Consider the following 20,984-nt stretch of genomic DNA (forward strand, 5'->3'; position numbering starts at 1 on the left):
TATAGTACTACTAATATGTAGTAGTTGTGGATTCAAGGGGGAATAGGTGTACACTGAACCATGGTATACTGTAGTAGTACTAGTAGTTGTTAAGGGGTTTCATGGATATGAGTAGTTACGACGACTTTTGCTTGCGCAACGCTGCGACTTGTGTCAAGAACGGCCGGTCCAGCGTCCACAGTAAGAGGGCAGTGACTGCGAAACAGACGCCGCCGATGACGACGTGGAGTGCGTGGTGGGCCAAGTTGGGGCCCCGGAAATGGGCTTCACTGGCGTATGTGACGACCCACGACACGGCCATCGCCGCGAGAACCACGGGGTGCGGCAGCGAGGCCAAGTAGAGCGACGTCCACGATGCAGCCGAGTCAGGTTTAAAGAATCGATGGATGTAGCGCAGGCAATAGACGACGCGGCACGCCATGTTGACGCAGTTGGCGAGCACAATGCCGACGGAGCCAAGGCCACAAGTGTGGATCAGCAGCACGGCGCTAGCGCTGGTGATGGCGAAGAAGAGCACGAGGAACTTGTTGAGGCGCTGGAGGGCGGCTTCGTCGCCGACTGCGTACACGAACGCTTCGCAGATGCCGTTCACGGACAGGAAGTACACGCACACGCAGTAGGTGGAGAGGACGGGGGCGCTGTTGTCGAGGGTCTTGGCGTACCCGGCAAGAAGGAAGAGCAGGGTACGCGCGTAGTTGGTGGCAAAGAACACAAACACGAGCCCGAGCAAGGTCATGCATTTCAACGCGAGGCGAAACATGTGGAGCGCGTCCGTCTTGGCGTTGCTGGTGTCGTTGCTCTGGGGTGAAGACGGCGATGTGAGCAACTTGCTGAACATGGCTTTGGCGGCGTCTTCAATCGGCAAAAACACAAGCCGCGGGGCCAGCGACCCAATGTTGAACGCTATCGCGTACTCGCCTTGCTGCTGCGCCGTCTCGAACGCGGATAGGACCAGCCGGTCGCCTTCCGTGAGCAAGTACTTGAGAATCGACTGAAATGTGAGCGTTTTCCAAAAGTGCAGCAGCGATGGCCGGACGCCGGCGGTGATGTGCGGCAGCAAGTCGGACCCAACATGCAGCGGGCACGACGGATCGGACAGCTGGCGGGCAAAGTAGTGCCAGTAGATGACGCCCTGGACGATGGCGAACGCGACTTGGGACACGCCAAACGCGATCATGCCGAGGTCGAAGTACAGCACGGCCACCACTTGCACCACGGCCTTGGCGAAGAAACCCCAGCCTTGCGCGTGGACGCGGAGGTGGAAGATGAGACTGCTATGTGCGAGGATGTACAACGGTTCCGTCAAGAATTCGACGGCGGCGCTGATGCAATACAGGTACAACGTGAGCTGGAACGACGAAAAGTCCGCTGCGTCCACAGAGTACAGGCGTGGTGCCATGAACGCCGCTGCCGCAGTCGTACATAGCCACCCCAAGCCAGTGCACAACCACGCGGTGTTGATCAATTGCCGCAAGCCCACTGTGGGCGCGGTCTTGCCGGAGGTCAGGACAATGCCAGGTTCCCGAAGCGACGCCAGCCGCAGTCCTTCTCGGACAATGAAGGTCGTGGAGAGCACTAGTTCCAGTGAAAACCCCACCCCTGCCACATGAGTTGGAAGGTGGCGAAGCGTCAGCATGTTCATAAGGAACGTGCCGCCGCGCTGCAGGAACGACAGCGCCAGCAGACGCCCGCCGCCTGACACCACCTTGTCCACAACACTCATCTTGACACTTGAAATGCAAGTTTGATTATCCGGATATCTGGATACGAGCACGTGGCAGCGTACAGTTAAGCATAGCATAGGACCTGTAGTATTCGGCAAGAGTGGTTCAAAACTAACGTTAAAGGCATTGCCACCAACATAGTTGTAAGCTTCATCGACCTCACGTCGGATCGTATCATCATCAATGCTGCCATGCTGTTGGACCTCATTTCTTATTCCCTCGATACAAGATACATGTAGAAAATCCACAAAACTGGGCATACGAAATCCCAGTGCTCCTACCAGTGCCTCGTCTTCTATCGAGGGGGCTGGAATCCGGATAAACCGCTAGAATTCAATTTCATATCAAGTACGACGAGGTTTATTTGGAGGTGGAGGCCAACTGACTGATGTTGGCCATACATTTCTTGTACTTCGCGATTTCATCAGCATGCTTAGCCGTGTAGCTCTCCGCACCGCCCGCTTGTCTAAGCCCACCGCCGCGGCCTTCCACACCGGTGCGGTGTCTTTCCTCTCATGACGTTCCTTAGCTCATGACGTATGCAGGCGCTTTCCGCCAACAGGAAGAAAAGAAGGACGGTGAAGTCGCCATTCCCGCCGACAACCGTAGTTTCTTGAACAAGTATGGCCTTGACGATCCTTTGATCTCGTTGCCCATCATTGCTGCCGTGTCCATCCCTGCCATCAGCAATGGCGTAAGTACTACCTAGATCGTCGAGGCGCACCCAGGCTGATCTTCTTGTAGTGGTATGAGTTGGGCGCTGAAACCCAACTGGCGTGCTGCTTTGCGTTGTTCGTCACGTCTGCGTACAAGTACGGCGGGGGTGCCATCGGTTCGTACTTCGAATCCCGTGCCGATGCCATCTTGGCGTACGTCCCTACCTCTGTGTATGAACATTAATGGCTCATTGGCTTGTTACAGCGAACAAAACGCCGTGGAAGACGCCAACTTGGCGTTGGCCAAGGAAACGTTGAAGGCGCACGAATCCATCTTGACCATCAAGAAGGACATTGCGACCCTCGGCGTGGCCCACGAAGAAGCGTTGGCGTTGCTCTGCCAAGTGCAGAACGCCAAGCTCCGCCACAAGACCCGCGACACGTTCGTGAAGAACTTGGACGCGATCTACCAATTGGAACAAAGCTACAACCAGGAGCTCCAAAACGCCATGATCGCGTCGGCCACCGCAGCCGTGCGCAAGACCATTTCGGCTGGCAAGAAGGAGACCAAGGCTGAAGCGTTCCAATTGGCGTTGGACATCTTGTCTGAGAAGAACATTGACGAGTCCAAGCCCGACGCCGTCGCCGCCGCCTTTGGCAAGGAGCTTCGCGCGTTCGCCGAACACTTGGAAGCCCAACAAGGCACGGTGGTCAAGCTCACGGAAGCCGAGCAAAAGGAATTGGAAGCTGGCTTGGACGCGTTCTTCAAGAAGATCGATATCCACGCCGGGGAACTCAAGACCCCCACCGAAGTCAAGGTGGAATTGCTATAAGTTTAGGGCGTCAATATGTCGAGATGAACAACTGTCGAGTCGCCAGTAATGCCATACGAATCATTGGACTGTAGTACACCTTATCTCTGGTCGAGTTATAACAAAGCCACGTCTAGTTATAACAAAAACACTTGCGGAATCTGCTCGGGCCCAAGTCGTTTCCGATACTTGGTCTCGCCGTTGTTATCGTCGTCGGCGGCTGTGGGGTCCATGAGGTTCAATGGCACCGTGCTGGATCCACAAAAGTTGGTCAGTCAATCAAGATGGGGGGAAGAAGGGTGCGCACCTGAGTTTGCGAGGCTTGGTGGTGTACTCGTCCTGTAGCCGATCTGGACAGTAAGTTAAGCGAAGTTAGTATGATATTACTAGCTGCAGTGATTGTACCTTTGTCGAGTTGGTTGATGCCTTTGGTGGTACGTGGCACGTACAGCGGCTCGCATCGATTCAAAGTTGCCACTTGCGTTTGAATGGCCGCGGCGGGCTTCTTGGCTAGTCGTCGTATGTACGAACCATTGAGATGTGACCAGGAGCCGTAGTAACAGTTACGACGAATGCGATACAGGAGATAGATACCTGGTCTTGCAGCGACAGTCATGATGGGAATGACTTGATCGTGGACACCAGACTTGGTGGCTTTGATAAACTTGGGAGGACGCTTGATGTTTTGCTGGCGAGTGGCCGCTTTGTCTGGGGGTGTGTGATCGTATGCTGTCGCTTTAGCCAGCTAACCAACCAAATTGATCGTCAAGATCAAGGAAGGCACTTGAATGACAGAAGTTACAGCACTTGTTGGCGAAGGATTTCCATCTCTTGGTTGGTCAGTTTGCCTTTGACACCCAGTGTGACAGTCGTCGGTGCCTTGGCGCCCTTTTGGCGCATGTCGTGGGCCTGGATAGCTTCCATCCCCCGCGAGAACTTGACCGCTTCCCCTTGACGCATCATGCACCACCAATGCCACGTCTAATTATAGGCTTGACTTTGAAGTAGAGCTGTATATATACCCCACGACCCAACACACAAATGCCCGTAAGTCAAGATGGTTTACTAGTACGTTACTACCGTTTTGTTTATTCGATCCATCGTTTGATCTGGACCGAATGGACTTGCCGTCCAACACAATCACGGTCACTCCGTCTTCGAAATGGACGGTCCGGGGCACAAAGATAACACTTGTAGGGACTTTATTGTCGCGTTGGGGCAAAAGGGGTGGGGCGGTCGTGGCTAACTTTAGCGTGTATGTGACACTGTCCAGGTCGAATGCTGACTTTGTGTGGACCCCTTGGACCTTCATACGGCGGGACGGGCGTATCCTTGTTTCCCGCGCCCGCCAGCATCCCGATCAGTGCTGCCCACCGCTTGGCCCCGGCTAAACAAGCTAAGTCCTACAGAAACCCACCTCGTTTTCACAACACAAGGCCAAGCCGAAGTTGTGGGCTACGAACCTCGAGGTTCCAGTGGTCACCACCGAGATTGCAGTCGTCAGACGTGTAGCACTACAGCGTGTAGCTTAACACGTTGGCTTCAAGAGCACTGATCGTGTTGTCCATCACGTTCACCTGCAATTGAAAAAGTCGCCGATCGCGTATGCCGCGCCATCGTTGAGAATATTGAACGGCACCCCGCACTCGCCAATCAGCGTCGGCGCCGACGCCGGCATGCACACCGCCGTGGTCGCTTTGATGGCGGCAGGTCGGACGTTTTTCCGACCAATCATCGGCCGCCGCGTGTGCAAGTCCACCGTGAACCACGACATCCACAGCCGCAAGAACAGCGTCACACCGTCGTACCAGTGTGTGACGTTCATGACCTTTCGATCGAGGCCGCTGGCAAGACACATGCCATGGGAAGGCGTCGGGGCGTACCCGAGTTTGAGATCGGTGGGCAAAAAGCGCGACTTGATTTCAATGTACCCCGCCACAGGTTCGTTCATCGTGCTTGCAGATATATATCATTTCGTTTGATTACGTCATCATCATTGATGACGTGATCATACCAAACCCCATGACGTGATCAAGGTCTGCCACCACACGCGCCAACTGCACCATCGAGTGAATATTGGTAGTGGCGCTGTAGAACGACTTGGACTGGTTCGTAATGATGAGCACCCCCGGCGCGACCCTAAAGCGTTGTCAATACGAACGATCTAGTTGGCATGTCAGGATGACTTCCTTGTTGCCAGCCCAAAACAGAGTGGCCACGGTGGCACATGCAAACTTGAAGAAAAGTTGGTGCGCCAGATCATCTTGGGGTAGTCATTGGCGGCGCTCGTGGTTTGACATATGCTGCCTTGGTCACGTCGAAGATGGCGGGATTGAGACCGAGATCGATCAGCGTCCACAGGGGTGTGATCGAGACCACGCGTCTTGATGTGGATCGATATAAAGTACATGCCGTTACGCGCGAGCGATCACGAGAATCGCGCGGACGTACGCGAGGTACTCGGTGTCGTAGATGCCAGTTCGGGCATGCTCGGTGGCTTCCCACGTCTCGAGGAAGTGAATGCAATTGAATCCCCACCGCTGCAGTAGGGGCTCGTGTGCTTCGTCGAGCGCGGCCGGATCACAAACGAGATGGACGCAGCGCTGGCTGCGGACGACGGGATCTTTGTGGATCCACCCAGGTTCACGCCTTTGAGCAGCACCACTCGGCCATCGTCGTCCACGAAGTTCCCATCTCGCAGCTCCAAGTGGTACCACGATACCACCATGACAAGCGATCGCGCCAGGTAACGTAGTGTCTTTTCCGAGAATCCATCGAAGAAGACGAACTTCAAGGTCTATTGGTCTTAAAATAATTTTCTTAATATTCAAAATTGTCCATACAAAAGCGATGTGCTTATTGAATCTCAGTTTTATATTTCCCGAGGTCGGGTTTAGCCATTATATTGATGTCATTTTGAGGCCACCTTCATCCGACGAACGTGGCGATGAATGTCTGGCAATGGATTGCGACGGCGATCGTGGTGCTCGTGGGCGGCTGGGCCTATGTCAATTCGAAGACGTCCTCCTCAACCACCGGTGCTGCCTCCAGCTTGAAACGCAAACCCAAGAAGAAGAGGTACATGCGTGGTTCAACTTGTGTTCCTTGTCTTGCCAAGCGACCTCGTCCTTGATGGTGGCATCATTCCTGTAGCAAGAAGAAGAAGCCCGGGCTTGACGCTAGGTAAGGACGCCTCACCTATCATTCGCAACGGCTTCATTACCTAGCCTGTAGTTTGAACACCAACGTGGCCAATCAAGGCAAGGACGACAGCAGCAAGTAGGCCCATGTTCATGCTTGTTCCCTATGTCCCCCTTACCACTTACCACCTCATGTAGTGGCGACGAAGCCGACAATGCATCCAGCAAGGATCCCCCGACGATCACCGATTATTTTGATGAGTCCGAGTCCGAGTCGGACGACGGCCTGTCGGCGGGTAAAGTGTTATCGCAAAAGCATTTTGGGATGGCCATGCTGGGTGGAAGTCGCAAGCTGCGGCCGACGGCGCCAGAGCTCCAGCTCCAAGAGGGTCAGCGAGTTGTGGCGCGGTTCAAGCAGCAGTCCGAGTGGTTCCCTGGCACCGTCACCAAGGTTCGTTCCTACCTCCGCCTTGTCATCATGAGAAATGATATGTTGTGTCCAGGTTCAGCGGGGCAACTTGTACATCATCACGTACGACGACGGCGAAGTCGAGTCCAAAGTGCCGATTCAGTACATTCGCGTGACCAACGAGTCGAGCGGGGACACCGGCGGCAACCTCGACGACGATGGAGCGGCGGAGGATGGAAGTGACTCGGAGAGCAGCGAGGACGCTGTGGACAATGAGTGGGAGGTGGTGTCAACGAAAGAGTACAAGAAGCGCCCGGTGGTTCGGGCGGCAGTGTCGGACGCGGTGGCGCATCCGTCCGGATTGACCAAAAAGCAGCGGGAAAGCCGGCGCAAAAAGGAAAAGCTCAAAGAGCAAAAGGAACTTGTGCGCGCTCAAGCTCAAGTACGTGTCACGTGCACAATATAAGAATTGCTTGTATGATATACATTCCGGGGTTGTTTCATATATATATATATATATATATATATATATTACAATACATATATATATTACAATACGTATATATATATATATTACTATTCAAACAATCGATGATGGATATGTGATGGGGTTAACCATATTTTAGGACACGGGGCTACACGCGCGATGGGGCGGCACCAAGAATACGTGGCGATCGTCGTAAGAATGTGTGCGTTGGCTATAACATAAACATGGAACAAGCAGTGTGTACAGTCGCGCTAGTTCACTGGGCTTTATATATTACAGTATTTACTAGCAGCACACGACAGTTGGATAATATAGTGGCGTGGGACCGGGATTACCGAAAGGGTAGGCGCTTTGAGAGGAAATGGTGATGCGGATTCGAATACGATGGCGCAGACTCGGGCAACAGGGTGGTTGCATGTGACGACGTTGTGGGATGCACGGGCGATGGTTTGATGGACCGACGCGAAGGCGGCTTGACGGATTTGCTGTGCCGAGCCCACACTTTTCTGTCTGGGGGAAGTGTAGGGGTAGTGGCGTGATTGTTAGGGGGGTGGTTGTTGTTGCCTCGACTGGGAGGACTCGGCGGGTTCGCTTCAACTGACAGGTCCATCGACTGAACCATCATCGCATTGCGGCCTTTGATGGCGTCGAGCTCGACGTCCCACGGGTTCTGTGACGACGTGCCACGTGTCGACACGGGGGCTTGCCATGTCACATGTTCCCCACCATACCGGAGAAACAACGAATGGCTATCGTCCACTGCATGATGATTGTCGTCATGTAGAGGTTGTTCCCTCGTCTTGGACGCCATGGTATCCCGAAACAGGTGGAGGATTTGCATGGTCCGTATACTTCGCCACGGTTGGTGGTTGTCCGTGGTTGTAAATGTGCACAGCACGAGTAGTTTGGCCTAACCAGTGAACAGTTATTCCCATTTCTATTTGAGTACACTGAAATAATATAATGCAAGGGAGGGTGGAGCGTAAACACCCAAACATTACACGTACATGATCGTCCAGGCAATCCTGCAGCAGCAGCGTGAGCTTGGACGCATGGTACCGCATCGAGATGTCGTCCCCTACGCCCCCCCTCTCCGTCTGGGCGGCTTGCCGAAGGTCCCCCAAGCACGAAGTAAACGCGTGGAGGCTGTTTTCGGCGCTGATGGTCGCTCGGATGCGCTCCGTGTCCTGCCACGTGCACTCCCGGCCGCCGTCCCCCGACGCCAGCTCCACAATCTACCCCCCCCCCGAACTTTTATCAAAACGAGTTCAAATGGATTCACATGACGGACCTGGAGCTTGGATTTCGTGGGCTCAGACGTTGCCTTGTCCGGATGTTCGAACGCCCGCACAACCGACACACACACCGTCACGAGGCGGTGGGTGAGATGTTCCATGGTGGGGAAGTACTGCATGAGGCGATCGAGGTTCTTGAGCCCTTCGGCGACCGCGATCTGGGCGTCCTGCGCGCTGCGAATGTCCAGCACCACCATTGGGGGAGACGGGTGGTTGTTGGACGGACAGCAAGCGTCGGAAAAGCTGCCGCCGCGAAAGAGGGGGGTGTCGTTGATGTCGTCCTCGCAAATGCTGAGCAAGTCGTACACGTGCTCGCTGTAGATGCCGAGGTAACTCAACGAGCAATGGATCGTCGCAAACCCAAAAAGTCCCGTGCACTGGTGAAACAGTTCGTTGAGGACTTGGGCTGTGGCAGATGTCGACATGTCATCATGCATGGTGTTGGCTTCAATGTTTGGCTGTCCTAGAATCATGGCACCAATGTCAGAGATCACCATACAACCTGTAGAGTTGGACAATATACATAATAGACAAAAAGATTGGGTACGCCGGAGGTACCTTCAAAGGTCACGACACAGGCGTTGTAGCCCGCCAAGACGCTTTGAATCGCCGGTGAAATGCTTTCGGCATTGGACCATCCACGCCCCCGGTTCGAATACACCTGGTCAAACTGCACAGTTAACGGCACCGAGTCTGGACTTGTGAGCAGGACGTCCCCTACAAGCAACTACTTCAGGACATGAAGGGTTGCAACCTGTGCAATGGTTTATATGGACCTGTTTCAAAGTTGGCCGTGATGCGGGGACTATGACTGGTGGTGGTTGTGTCTGGGTTGTTGTTGGTGGGTTTGCTGTCGTCGTCGGCCATCGTGAGCACCTGGCACACGAACAACGCATTGCGATGGACTTTCCACAGCTGTTCGTGCAAATGGATGGACGACGCCGTCGAGTTCTGCAGCGCGTGGCGGAGCAACTTGTGCTCGATGTGCGCGAGGTGGACGAACTGACAGGCGTTGGCGAGCTTTGTCTGGAGCAATGCGACGGTTGACGCCATCTCCGATTGCTACGACCGCGATGACCATCACGAATGTAGGTTTGTGTTGTCTGTACGAACCCATGTGACGAGGATGTCCTTGGCATCCCACGCTGCATGTTTCAGACCCCTTAGGGCCGTCAACGCAACGGTTCCCACAGATCGAAACTTGTTTTGGAATTGCGAGAGCTGCTGCAGCTGCATTCCTATACGTACGCCTGTGAATATTTGGCAGACGAAAAAGCAATCACAGAGGTCTAGGCGACCTTGTGAATGGAGGTGTTCCCGGGCACTGGCGCCGTACGCTTGGAAGGCCTTGGCTTCGGCGGTCTTGGCGGTCACCGTTCCTACCATGTCAAGCAGTGCAAGCTGAATTCTGTGTCAAGGCATCCCATCCACACACGGACCTTTCAATCCGTTGATTGAGCGCTTCAACACGGCTACTTCATCTTGCATAGCCTGCAAACACTCGTTGTCCTTGCGCAAACCATCGTTCGCGGCGCGAATGACCGCCATGTCTTGAACCAAATCGCCGCGCTCGACTTTGACAGCTTCGAGATCGGTCTGGCTCTGCACCCACAACGAGTACTGCGACTGGGCCTCCACTTGGCTTCGCCGCAGTTGTTCCTGCAAGTCGTCGGCATGCGCGGATACGCGATCGTACTTGTCATTCAACGCCGTCCACCGCTGGTCCGACTCTACGGCTGCCAATCTACCACGAATTCAAGCATTCAAGTAGGGTAACAAATAGCCACTTGCCAAGCCATACCTGGCTAGAACGAGCTTGGCTTGTAGCCCCTTGCACTCGTCCACTTGCATCGAATGCAAGGCGAGCAACTCGCAGAGTTTGGTCTCGGCGTGTCGCGCGCGGGATTTGGCTGCCGCGGCGTCGGTCTGTGCGGCCAACGCCGCCTGCCGCCAGTACTTCCGATCGACTTGGTCTTCTTCCGGCTCCTCTGCCTGTCGAACTTCGGACGCTTTCAATGCCACCGATGATGGTATCGTCGTGAATGGTTGCGCAGTGGCCTCTGCGGCCCCTCCATCGTCCAAGTGACTGTGGATCAACGCTCGAAGCGACGTGATTTCCTCGGTCAGCCGCTTTTGTTCGCTCGTGCTGTGCGCACGAAGGTCTAGTTTTTCATGCTGAAGCGCCTCGAGTTCTTGAAACAGCCTTCGGTTCTTGGCTTCCAAGTCCCCCGTGAACGCTCGAAGGGATGCCAACTCCGTGGTCATACTCACGAGTAATGCTCCAAGGGACTCGGGCTTGCCACGTAATAGACTTGAATACAGCTTGGCCTTGGCAGACCACCGTCGCCACCACGTCTGGATGTTTGTGGCCGCGATATGCAGGTCCATGACTGTAGCATTGTACGAATTGAACGACATCTGTCGACGGTGCGATGCCATGCTTCCCAAGCGACGGGGGGAGAAAATTCTATAAAACGCTCGCCAGTTTCATGCAGTCGTAAACTCGATTGATGTCATGCTCATGACTCTCAAATGTACAAACCTTACAGTTACTGTACGTAGTACTCCGGAGTACTAGTACTATGCACTTTGTAGTACCTATCGTCAAATTAACTTCGGCAATACTAGCAACCTTGAGTAAGAGTTATGACGTGGCATCGTGACAGCTGGTGTCAACACGGTGATGGCTTCGTCGTTTCAATTTCGGATACATTTTGCAAAATTCCGGATAAAGGTTATTTCACTCGTCACTCCAAAAATGTCGCCAGCAACGCCGCCTCGGCACGTGGTCGTGTTGGTGCTCGGTGATGTGGGCCGCAGCCCGCGTATGCAGTACCACGCCGTGTCACTGTCCAAGATGCCGAATACCAAGGTGACTCTTGTGGGATATGAAGGCGAGCGATGTGTGCCGCAGTTGCTGGCTCAGCCCAACATCCACCTCCGCACGTTTGCTCCTGTCAAAGTATCTCGGTCGTTGTTTGTCTTGTCGGGGCCATTGAAAGTGCTCATTCAGGTACGACGCTACCGCCACCATCTATGTCGTCCACCACTACCATGCCCCTGACGTGCCTTTGGTCACATGGATACATACATGCATGTATAGCTGTGTCAACTCTTCTGGATCCTCTTGTTTACCCTTGGGTCCATCGACGTACTCATGGTTCAAAACCCTCCAACGTAAGTCCAGACAGCTACATACTTGTACATAAATCATGTACCTCAATGATAACCACGAATCGTGATCGTAGGATCCCCACGCTGTGTGTGGCATGGCTAACGTGCAAACTCAAACGCGCCAAGTTTGTCATCGACTGGCACAACTTTGGCTACACCGTGCTGGCCCTGAGCATTGGTGAATCGCATGCTTTTGTCAAAGTATGACGACCGGCCACTATTCGCTTTGATACCATTTCTCAACGATCCTGCGTAGATTGCCACGACGGTGGAGCGCGTGTTCGGACAGCTGGCGGACGCCAACTTTTGCGTGACCAAGGCCATGCAAGGCTGGCTTCAAAACCACTGGCGCATCCACGCGACGGTGCTGTACGACAAGCCCCCCGAGTTCTTCAAGCCTGCCTCCATCGCTGAGAAACACGAGCTGTTCACGCGACTCGCCGACCAATTGCCAGCTCCCGTACGACGACGACGACGTTATGGATGTCCTGCTGCATTTCTCACCAGGGCGGATGTCGTACGTAGTGGGTCGTCCCATCTGGAAACACAACCAAACCGCCCAAGCCGATGGACACGAACGCGACGCTGCTGACCACCGAAATTCACTCGTACGTGTTCAATGCATTGTATATCTGTATTAGAAACATATATATATATGTATATTATAAACCGCATTGAACGATAGGTCTAAAACTTACTTATACTTCCTTGTAGGGCTGTCCACGATCGCCTTGACCGCCCTGCTGTACTCATCAGGTATATATATATTTATAATCATATTGCTACATTCCAATATGCTCCTCCTACCTAGCTCGACGAGTTGGACTGAAGACGAGGACTTTGGGCTGCTCTTCCGAGCGCTGGTGCTGCTTGATGCGAGGATCGTCGACGACCCTGCGTACCCCGACGTGTTGGTCGTCGTGACCGGCAAAGGCCCCCAGAAAGCCATGTACTTGAAGAAAATCCAAGACATGCAGCTCGTGCGCGTGCACATCACGACCATGTATTCTTTCGTCATACTTGTACCATTGTATTCTAATGCGCAGAGTCAGTTGGCTTGAAGCGGCAGACTACCCCATAATGCTTGGGAGTGCCGACGTGGGCATCTGTCTCCACACGTCGACGTCGGGACTGGACTTGCCCATGAAGGTGCTCGACATGTTTGGCTGCCAAGTGCCCGTGTGCGCCGTCAAGTTTGCGTGTCTGCACGAGCTCGTACGCCACAACGAGTACGATTCGTGTTATTCTTTCTAGTCGTGTACTCAAACATACTTAATACTGTTAGTACTATACTCAAACATACTTGTTATGGTGATAGGAATGGCATGGTGTTTGAAGACAGCGTCGAGCTGTGTGATCAACTTCAGTCGCTTTTGATTGGCTTTCCAAAGGTACGACATCGCCGAAGCATTCATATATATATATATATATATAATGGAAGGAATTGGAGTTGTGACAACGTTGTAGAGTGAAAAACTCGACCTGTTGCGCCAGTCGCTCGAAAGTGTCGAGGTATGTGATGCTTTGTGGAATACTGTATCTCAGTTTTTGGACGTTGAAATAGCATTGGCCAAGCAACTGGAACCAGCACGCCCTTCCGGTGTTCCAACGCCTGTTGGAGCGCGCTTAATCACGAGAAATGTGATGTGGGGCTTCGTATACTACACTACACGATCTGTAGTTATAACGCAAGATAACAATGTGCCACTTGCATGTCCATGGTGGCATAGCTACTCAACAATAGACGAGGTTGCTAAAGCCGTCAGTGTCCACTGATGATGCCCTTCAATTCAAGTATCACCGACCACGAAATAGCACTGGAACTACTGGTAGAATGACCACCCCCCCCCGGAGCACCTATTCGCAAATGCAAATCCCCACTACTACGTACTCTCCTTATCGTACAAAGTACAGTCCTCACAACCAGCCCCTTTTGAGCCCCATAGCGCCTCCTAGTTGACGATGTCGTTTGCCTGTCAACAAACACCACAATGCTAGCCACGTTATAAAAATACCCTTGTTTCCGCCGTGCGTTTCCTTCTCTTTAACGGATCCAATCAATGTATATTTTTAGTCTGCAACCACCATCCCCAGTAGTTGGTACTTGTCGGCCGCAGCCTCGTCGTGTACGATGCAAGCCGCCAATTTTGCGCCGTCTATGACCCCCCGGCCGCAAAAGGCGGCGCCGTCCCCCCGGAAGGCGCGCATGCTGAACCACAAGGCGCCGTCTGTGTCCCCCATCAAAGTGTCAGCGTCTTTGAGTCTGTCCAAGCATGCCCCGCACGAACCGGTGGAAGAGCCAGCGTTACGACCGAGTAAGCTCAAATGGGACGGAGATACCCACGCCGTGCGCAACTTGCAGAGCCACATCCACTTTGGCACGACCGCTGTGAGCGGCGTGGGTGAGATCGTCCTGGTGTTCGACGGCTACGGCATCCACCTGACGACGGACGAGGCCAAGAACCTCCTGTGTGAGTACGAAGAGAACAACGACCTGAACCTGCCGTACCAAGAGTTTGTCGACAACTTTGCACTCATGCTGCGCTCCAAAGAGTCGGGAAAGCGCCACGTCATCAAGAAGACCCGGCTCACGGAACACGTCAAGCGGCTGCAGACGTTCCAGCACGGTGTCATCCAGGAAATGAACGAGCTGCTCAAGCTTCGCCTGAGGGATTCGTGGTCGACGTTTCGTGAAACTTTGCGGGGCCTCGACAAGGACAAGGTTAGTGTAGTATTACTCGTAGGACTTCCTTCCAGTTTGCCAGGCTAGTACTAGTCGGATCAAGAGGGGGGGTGGGGCGAGAGGGCTGATGATATATTGACTTGATGTAGAGCGGGTTTTTGTCGGCGGAAGCGTTCTTGAAGGTATTGCGCAAGTTCAACATCCCCATCACAATGGAGTCGCTCGAGAGTCTCATGCTTCGGTACGACGCCAACGGCGACGGCATTGTCAACTATGCCGAGTTCATTGCCCAGTTTGGCGCGTCGTTTTCCAACTACAACGCCGAGCGGGTGGGGAATTCGATTCTCCAGCACACGGCCCACGACTTTAGCGTGGCGGCGGTGGACGAGAAGGAGCAGTCCAACTTTTTACGTGGCCAAGTGCGCAAACTGGTGGACGACAAGGTTGCCGCCACGTGGACGTACGACACGTTACCTTGTCAGAGTTAGATGACTTATGCAAAATCAACGTAGAAACTTGCGGGCAGCGTTTCTCGAGCTGGACGCGGACAAGAATGGGATTCTCACGCCGGACGAGCTCAAGCGCATGCTCATGCGGTTCCAGATCGACTTGACAGACGGCCAATTCCAGCAGTTGCTCGCGTGTTACGACACCAACAACGACGGCCAGGTGAACGTGGTCGAATTTTTCAATCACTTTGGCGAGGAAATCAAGTTTGGCGACGCGGTCACACCGTCGTCGTCCCCGGCCAAGTCGAAATTTGTGCTTGCCGAGCGCACGTCGCTGGTCATGGGCGAAAAGGTGCACCAGAACGACCTCCCCAACATCAAAGAGCACTTTTCCCGCCTCGAAGATGCCACGTGGCACGCCATGTACCTCGATTTTGTGGACGCGGACCTGCAGAAAACTGGGTGGATTCCCCGCGCGCAGTTTTTGCACATTTTGAGCATGTACATGGGGGAACTCCCGAACAAGAACATCCTGTCCATCTTTCGGTCGTGTGGAAGCCACCACAATGACCTGATGAACTACCGCGACCTGGTCAAGGCGTATCGCCCCAAAGTGATGGGGCTGTACGCGCCACACCCGAACAAGAACACGATGAACGCCCCCAAGCAGAGCCCCACCGAGTACCTTCTCATGGAGACAAGCATTCGCGAAAAGAGAAGTCAGATGGAGATGGGGGTGTGGAAAATGCTCAAGAACGAAGTGATTGCCGCCGATGTCAAGCGCATCGGTCGCGTCACAGCTGACTGCTTCACAAGCATCGTCAAGCACCACATGCATCTCCGGGACGAACAAATTGCGTTCTTGTGTTTGTTTTACGAAGACAAGGCGAATACCCATCACACGTGCTCGATTCGGTACTCAAGTTTCCTCACCGACTACGACACAGCGGCGGACGACGACGGGTCCCTGAGAGGAGGGGGGTACACCCGCGAAGACGACGAGGACGACGACGTGTACATACCACCCCACATGCCCCCGCCGCAGCTCCGCTTTGGGCGCCCCCCAGACAACTCGGTCAAAGCAGCCATCCGCCAGCACCTGTCATCCATCGAAGCGGCGCTCCTCCTCGCCGACACCGACCTCAAGGGCATGATCGGCCGAGACGAGTGGGTCGGTATCCTCCACGACCACCACATCAAATGCGACGCGAGTCAGTACGACGAGCTGTTTGGACGGTACACAAACGCGTCGTTACAAACTCTGCGATACCGTGAACTGCTCTTGGACATCGAGTCAGGGATCCAAGGTAAGACGGTGGAAGGAGGGGGGTTCGGGGGCTTGGGGGGGCTCTCGGCGACGAGCGGCGGGGCGTCGACAGACATTGCCGGAAATGGAGCCATTCGAACGCTGGACGAAGCCAAAGCGATGCTACGGCACCACTTGACTTCGTCCGCGTCTTCACAACGTCGTGTGTATAAGTACTTTTCACTGGTCGACACGACCAAGTCGGGTCAGCTGCCGTACCCCGAAGTCCGTCGCGTGCTGGAGAAGATCGGGCTCGTGTTCGGTGACATTGACGTGTTCACGGCGGTGATGTCGTACTATGACGTCGACAACACGGGGATGGTGCCGTATTTGCAGCTGCTGCACGCCAATGGCGGCAAAGACCCCGACAAAATGACAGGCCTGAGCGACTTGGCGAGCAATTGCTCGTATTACAGCGCGATTTCCATCGCCCCCAAGGCAGTGGCGTCCGGACCGCGGCGTGCCCAACTCGCTAAGTCCCACGAGATGATCACCCAAGTGATCAACCACCACGTCGAGGACGGCAAGGCCGCCGTGGGGGGCGCCATCGACGCCGAAGACAAGATGAAGGCGCTGCTGGCGAAACGGTGGAAGACAATTCTCAAGATGTTTCAGCAACTGGACACGGAAAAGCGCGGGACGATTTCCCAGGCGTCGTTCAAAAAGGGTAAGTTTTTGTCATCAATGCTGCATGCAGTCGTCACGTGTATTTATTCTAGTCATGGACAACGTCGGGCTCACGCTGACCTTTGAAGACGTGCTGCGGATATGCAAAAAATATGACTCGGACAACAGCGGCCGACTGCAGTACCATGCGTTCCTAAAGCAACATGTCCAAGGCAAAAGTACTTTGAGCGAGTTCGCGCCGTTAAAAATGGACTCGAAAGAGGTCCATAATCTCCCGGCGTTGAGTCCTCGCAAATCACGGGTACAAAGATTGTATGACACGAACGAACTGACGACAGCTTCAACGATCATATACACGGATTCGAAGCAGTGCTTTCGATTGTAGTTTTGGGCGATAAACTGATTAGTGATGTTGCGGTGGTTGTAGGTGCCGGACGACGTGCGCGGCACCCTCAAACAAAAGTGGAAGTCTGTGTATGCGTCATTGAAGAAGCTCGACGCGACCAACTCGGGGCGCCTGAGTCCGCAGCATTTTCGCCACTTGCTCGAATGGTTTGGCATCACCCTCACCGATGACAATTACTACATGGTACGTCGTCGTTCGTTCGTCAATGTCGTTGTGGCTCATGGTGTGTCTCCGCTAGTTGCTCAAGGACTTTGACTCGATGGACGACGGCCATGTAAATTACAACACATTCATGCGCGCATGTTTAGAGTAGGCTCTAGGAGGATATATAAACACGAGTTCACGCTTTTTGTTAACATAACGTAAAAAACCAGTTTATGATAACTTTTTGGGGGGAATTCTCTACCTTTAGGACTATTTAGAATTCGAAAATTTTGAAGCAGGACGGAGATATGCCCATGTTTTGAAATCAACTGAAAGTTGAAGTGTGTCATAGATTGGCATTTTACGTTAACGTAAAAACCCAATTTACAGTTAAGATAAATTACCAATTTATGATAACTTTGTATTTGGTGAACAACCCATAATTAAGTTCTTATGTCCGTGGACAAGGCTTGGAGTCCTTGGAAACCGTTATGGACGCCGAACCTCAGTCGTGTATATTTTAACCTTCCTTTTTGTATGTAATTGTGAATAGTAATTCAGAGGTTCACTGTATGATTGTAGTAACTTTTTTACTCCTGTTAGCGAATGCTTAATACTATACTAGTACATGTATAGTAGTAGCGAACACTGTAAGACTACGTAATGCATGCGTGTAATTCGTTTTCATTTGGTTGAGTCGTTTTGAAATGTGTCTTGCTTGCTAAAGGTCTCGGGCTCGAGGATTCGGGCGACGTGGGATTGTCGAGCGGCATTTTCGTAGTTGTTGGACTGGTGCGAACTCTCGTCCGTATCGACACCGTCGTCGGTGACGCTGTCATGAGGCTGTGACATGGGCCACAAACTCACGGGCAACTTCTCCAGCAACTAGTCGATTGGCAGTGGTCAATAAGACGAACGACATGGGTCGTCTCCTTACCTCTTGCAACGCCTGGGTCGAGTACATCTCCAAGCCGGCCAAATGCGTCTGCACCAATTGGATACACAACAACGGCAACGTTTCGAGCGGTTGCGATTTGAACTCGCTGCAGCCCATCGGGTCGACACATTGCAGCCATTGCAAGATGCTGTGCAGCCCTTGGTGCATCGCTACACACCAAACTCAAATGAGTACACCACAAGAGCAAATATACCAAATACCCGTGACAATCGCTTGGTGGTAGTGCATTTCTTCCCGGGCACTCTCCTCGTTCGCTTGAGCGACCCATAGTTCGTCCTCAAGCATCCCTTTGACCTTGCGCTGCGCGTCCATGACTTGATCCGATCCGCTACACAACGTCTATTCCATGAATACAAAACAACCACAAATACGTACCGAAGGATACACCAAAACTGACAAGACATACACCCCAACAACACATGATACCATCTGATGAATACACTACAACCAACAAACGCATGAATACACAACCGGCGCAAATAACACCAAATCAGCACACTACTACTGTACAGTAGTACTGGTATATTGTACACAATGACCACAAATGCCACCCTAAGCATACACCCTCCACAATCGCACAAACGTTCATGGATACCCCACAACTACCAATAACACTAATATATATTCGAATGAGTACACTACAACAACCATGAACACAATAAATTTGGTGGTTACCACGTGCGCAGTTCGTACACCTCGGCCTGGAGCCGCGCATGTTCCTTATCCAGCCGCATGTGGGCCGCCACGCCGTCGGCGTCTAGCTGCCGCAGGACCTCCATGTCGTGGTCGTGTTGGACGAATCGGTCGAGCAGCAGCGTCACGTCTGTCTCGCCGGTCTTGTCCACGAGCCAGTCGAACTCGGCCTCTCGACTCGTGAGCGCCGACTCCCTCAGGAGTAGCAGATGTGTGTCCATGCGACTCAGCGACGGCCGCGCGTTACCCCCATGGGGGGACCGGAACGTCATGACCAGATTCCGCCGCTTCCGGTCCGCTTCGACGCGCCGCCGGTGCAACTCCTGGCTCTGCTCGGCCTCGGACCGGAGACACTTGAGGGTTGCGGCTTGGTCGTCCCGCTTTGCGCTTTGGTCCAGCCTACAATGCATATAGCCCAGTCAATTGCTAGTTGCCAACACATAAACTCTTGTGGGGGCGGAGGGGGTTGTTTCCGACATCATCAATCGTTGGTTGATGAAAGTAGCATCATTCTAATTCTATCAGGCGAGAGAGAGAGGGGGGGCGGAGCAGCATCGTCGCGTGATTGACAAAGAAAGGGTGTACCGTAGCTGGTCGAGTCGTTTTAGGGTGTGCGCTGCAGCGTTCTCCAACGTGTACTTGCGACTGTCGAGCGCGCGCCACCTGACACATATCATGTCATGTCAATAGAATGCAATGACGACTTAAGGCTTCAACGAGCTCGTGTCGTTCTGAACGACGTACTCCTTTTCCACCACGAGAGTATGGTGACGGGTGACTTTGGTACGGGCGACGATGGCGGCGGCGTCGAGCTTGGTACGCTCCAGCATGTGCTCCAGCACGCGCTTGTACTGGCGGCACTTGTTGCTTTGGTCCTTGTCGTGGGCGATTTGGAGTTGCAACAGCCGGGTTTGGCTGGACAGAGTGGTGGCGGCGGATGTTTCAGAGCTCGTGGCGGTCATTTCCTTGGACAGGAGCGCCACTTGGCGGTGCAAGTGACTCAGCTCGACCATCTTGGAGTCCCGTGTGTGCTTGATGTCGTTGAAGACTTTGTAGGCGGACGCTGTGACGTCGCGCTGCCGGATAACTTCTTGTTTGGTCAGATCGATGCTCACTTTATCCACTTCCCCCGTGGGGCTGAGGGGCCCCAACGATTCTGTGGCGGCTTGACTCTGGATCATCAACCACGCTGACGGAGGTCGGGGTCGTTTCTTCTTGGCGTGGACTGTTGCCATGGACGAAGGCTGAACAATGGCGGATTTAGGACGAAGTTTATTGGCCAACAGTTTGGCGCGTTGTAATGCGTTGGACGTTGTCGTCGAGGCTGTGGAGGTGGTCAGACGAGTAAACTTGCCAGGATTGCAGGGCGAATGGAGCTGTCGTGCTGCCGTCGGTGGTCGTGATGGTGGATGCATTGCAGCCGCTTTCTTGGTGGCCAACACAGGCGGCAATCCACCTGCACAAGTGGCGTCGCATCGATCTACATCCACTTGGTTGGATTTGGGCTGTGATTTCATCTTGGCCGCTGTGTTTGGCCTCGGTTTCGTCAATGGCATCATCGCCGTCGTCGTCGCCGCCGCCGCCTCGGCACCTCGAACCTGGTCGTCGCTGGCTGCTCCTTTACCATTAGCGTTGGGTGAGGATGCAGCATGGCGTGGTCTTATGGGAGTGTGCCCGACAGAAGGAGACATTGGAACAAGAGTTGGTCCTATTATGGATGGAGGGGACCGGTGCTTGGGCACGAGCATTGTGTTGGCTGAAAACGGCCGAAGTGGTTTGGTGGGTGTCGCCGCCGCGACCCTCGCCAAGGCGGACTGAACCAGCGGTGCCATGATCGTGGTGAAAGTACTGACTTCCTGATGATTTCGAGCTAACTCATCGTCGTCCATGCCGGCAACTTACCTCCGCATGCGCGAGTTACGCGAATTTCTAAACGGTTTCAGCAGTTACAATTTCTTGCCGACAGGTACGAGTCCTGTGAAGTTCGATTCGACTAAGTCCGTAGTTCCCACACAACACAC

At 53.6% G+C, this 20,984-nt stretch overlaps 10 protein-coding genes across 12 annotated transcripts; 4 read left to right on the forward strand and 6 right to left on the reverse strand.

Moving 5' to 3' along the window:
- Positions 1-53: 53 nt before the first annotated feature.
- Positions 54-1,857, reverse strand: H257_03640 (hypothetical protein). The gene has a single exon (XM_009827819.1). It carries the CDS (start codon positions 1,799-1,801, stop codon positions 116-118), a length of 1,686 nt encoding a protein of 561 aa, XP_009826121.1. The 5' UTR covers positions 1,802-1,857; the 3' UTR covers positions 54-115.
- Positions 1,858-2,082: 225 nt separating this feature from the next.
- On the forward strand, positions 2,083-3,456 carry H257_03641 (hypothetical protein). The gene is made up of 4 exons (XM_009827820.1): positions 2,083-2,220; positions 2,270-2,418; positions 2,469-2,593; positions 2,646-3,456. The coding sequence occupies exons 1-4, from the start codon at positions 2,154-2,156 to the stop codon at positions 3,211-3,213; spliced, it is 909 nt and encodes a 302-aa protein (XP_009826122.1). The 5' UTR covers positions 2,083-2,153; the 3' UTR covers positions 3,214-3,456.
- On the reverse strand, positions 3,330-4,152 carry H257_03642 (hypothetical protein; the record flags this gene model as incomplete). Its single annotated transcript, XM_009827821.1, has 5 exons — positions 3,330-3,444; positions 3,500-3,542; positions 3,598-3,702; positions 3,787-3,937; positions 4,000-4,152. 5 exons carry the CDS (start codon positions 4,150-4,152, stop codon positions 3,330-3,332), a joined length of 567 nt encoding a protein of 188 aa, XP_009826123.1.
- Positions 4,153-4,765: 613 nt separating this feature from the next.
- On the reverse strand, positions 4,766-5,143 carry H257_03643 (hypothetical protein; the record flags this gene model as incomplete). The annotated part of the gene is made up of 1 exon (XM_009827822.1): positions 4,766-5,143. One exon carries the CDS (start codon positions 5,141-5,143, stop codon positions 4,766-4,768), a length of 378 nt encoding a protein of 125 aa, XP_009826124.1.
- Positions 5,144-5,174: 31 nt separating this feature from the next.
- H257_03644 (hypothetical protein) lies at positions 5,175-5,920 on the reverse strand (the record flags this gene model as incomplete). Its single annotated transcript, XM_009827823.1, has 2 exons — positions 5,175-5,331; positions 5,625-5,920. 2 exons carry the CDS (start codon positions 5,918-5,920, stop codon positions 5,175-5,177), a joined length of 453 nt encoding a protein of 150 aa, XP_009826125.1.
- Positions 5,921-6,080: 160 nt separating this feature from the next.
- H257_03645 lies at positions 6,081-7,482 on the forward strand. 2 transcript variants are annotated; one of them, XM_009827824.1, is made up of 6 exons: positions 6,081-6,270; positions 6,346-6,375; positions 6,427-6,471; positions 6,531-6,783; positions 6,836-7,183; positions 7,368-7,482. In XM_009827824.1, exons 1-6 carry the CDS (start codon positions 6,140-6,142, stop codon positions 7,422-7,424), a joined length of 864 nt encoding a protein of 287 aa, XP_009826126.1. In that variant the 5' UTR covers positions 6,081-6,139; the 3' UTR covers positions 7,425-7,482. The 2 variants fall into 2 exon arrangements, with proteins under 2 accessions (XP_009826126.1, XP_009826127.1); XM_009827825.1 differs by lacking the exon at positions 7,368-7,482 and having other exon boundaries at positions 6,836-7,262.
- Positions 7,474-11,006, reverse strand: H257_03646 (hypothetical protein). The gene is made up of 9 exons (XM_009827826.1): positions 10,325-11,006; positions 9,963-10,267; positions 9,822-9,902; positions 9,637-9,761; positions 9,300-9,585; positions 9,082-9,240; positions 8,520-8,986; positions 8,236-8,463; positions 7,474-8,138 (listed from the first exon to the last, which is right to left on the reverse strand). Exons 1-9 carry the CDS (start codon positions 10,960-10,962, stop codon positions 7,560-7,562), a joined length of 2,868 nt encoding a protein of 955 aa, XP_009826128.1. The 5' UTR covers positions 10,963-11,006; the 3' UTR covers positions 7,474-7,559.
- Positions 11,007-11,256: 250 nt separating this feature from the next.
- On the forward strand, positions 11,257-13,436 carry H257_03647. 2 transcript variants are annotated; one of them, XM_009827827.1, is made up of 11 exons: positions 11,257-11,536; positions 11,627-11,700; positions 11,772-11,898; positions 11,954-12,157; positions 12,223-12,305; positions 12,412-12,453; positions 12,509-12,700; positions 12,750-12,926; positions 13,016-13,088; positions 13,165-13,209; positions 13,262-13,436. In XM_009827827.1, exons 1-11 carry the CDS (start codon positions 11,282-11,284, stop codon positions 13,325-13,327), a joined length of 1,338 nt encoding a protein of 445 aa, XP_009826129.1. In that variant the 5' UTR covers positions 11,257-11,281; the 3' UTR covers positions 13,328-13,436. The 2 variants fall into 2 exon arrangements, with proteins under 2 accessions (XP_009826129.1, XP_009826130.1); XM_009827828.1 differs by having other exon boundaries at positions 12,509-12,926; positions 13,165-13,436.
- A 342-nt stretch (positions 13,437-13,778) lies between these two features.
- Positions 13,779-17,552, forward strand: H257_03648 (hypothetical protein). The gene is made up of 6 exons (XM_009827829.1): positions 13,779-14,419; positions 14,530-14,840; positions 14,893-16,802; positions 16,855-17,063; positions 17,190-17,351; positions 17,407-17,552. Exons 1-6 carry the CDS (start codon positions 13,829-13,831, stop codon positions 17,479-17,481), a joined length of 3,258 nt encoding a protein of 1,085 aa, XP_009826131.1. The 5' UTR covers positions 13,779-13,828; the 3' UTR covers positions 17,482-17,552.
- A 326-nt stretch (positions 17,553-17,878) lies between these two features.
- On the reverse strand, positions 17,879-20,898 carry H257_03649 (hypothetical protein). Its single transcript, XM_009827830.1, has 6 exons — positions 19,708-20,898; positions 19,549-19,626; positions 18,946-19,362; positions 18,471-18,598; positions 18,250-18,419; positions 17,879-18,197 (listed from the first exon to the last, which is right to left on the reverse strand). The coding sequence occupies exons 1-6, from the start codon at positions 20,850-20,852 to the stop codon at positions 17,997-17,999; spliced, it is 2,139 nt and encodes a 712-aa protein (XP_009826132.1). The 5' UTR covers positions 20,853-20,898; the 3' UTR covers positions 17,879-17,996.
- Between the last annotated feature and the right edge of the window lie 86 nt (positions 20,899-20,984).

Source organism: Aphanomyces astaci, assembly GCF_000520075.1.
Source record: "Aphanomyces astaci strain APO3 unplaced genomic scaffold supercont1.6, whole genome shotgun sequence".
Taxonomy (NCBI): Eukaryota; Oomycota; class Saprolegniomycetes; order Saprolegniales; family Verrucalvaceae; genus Aphanomyces; species Aphanomyces astaci.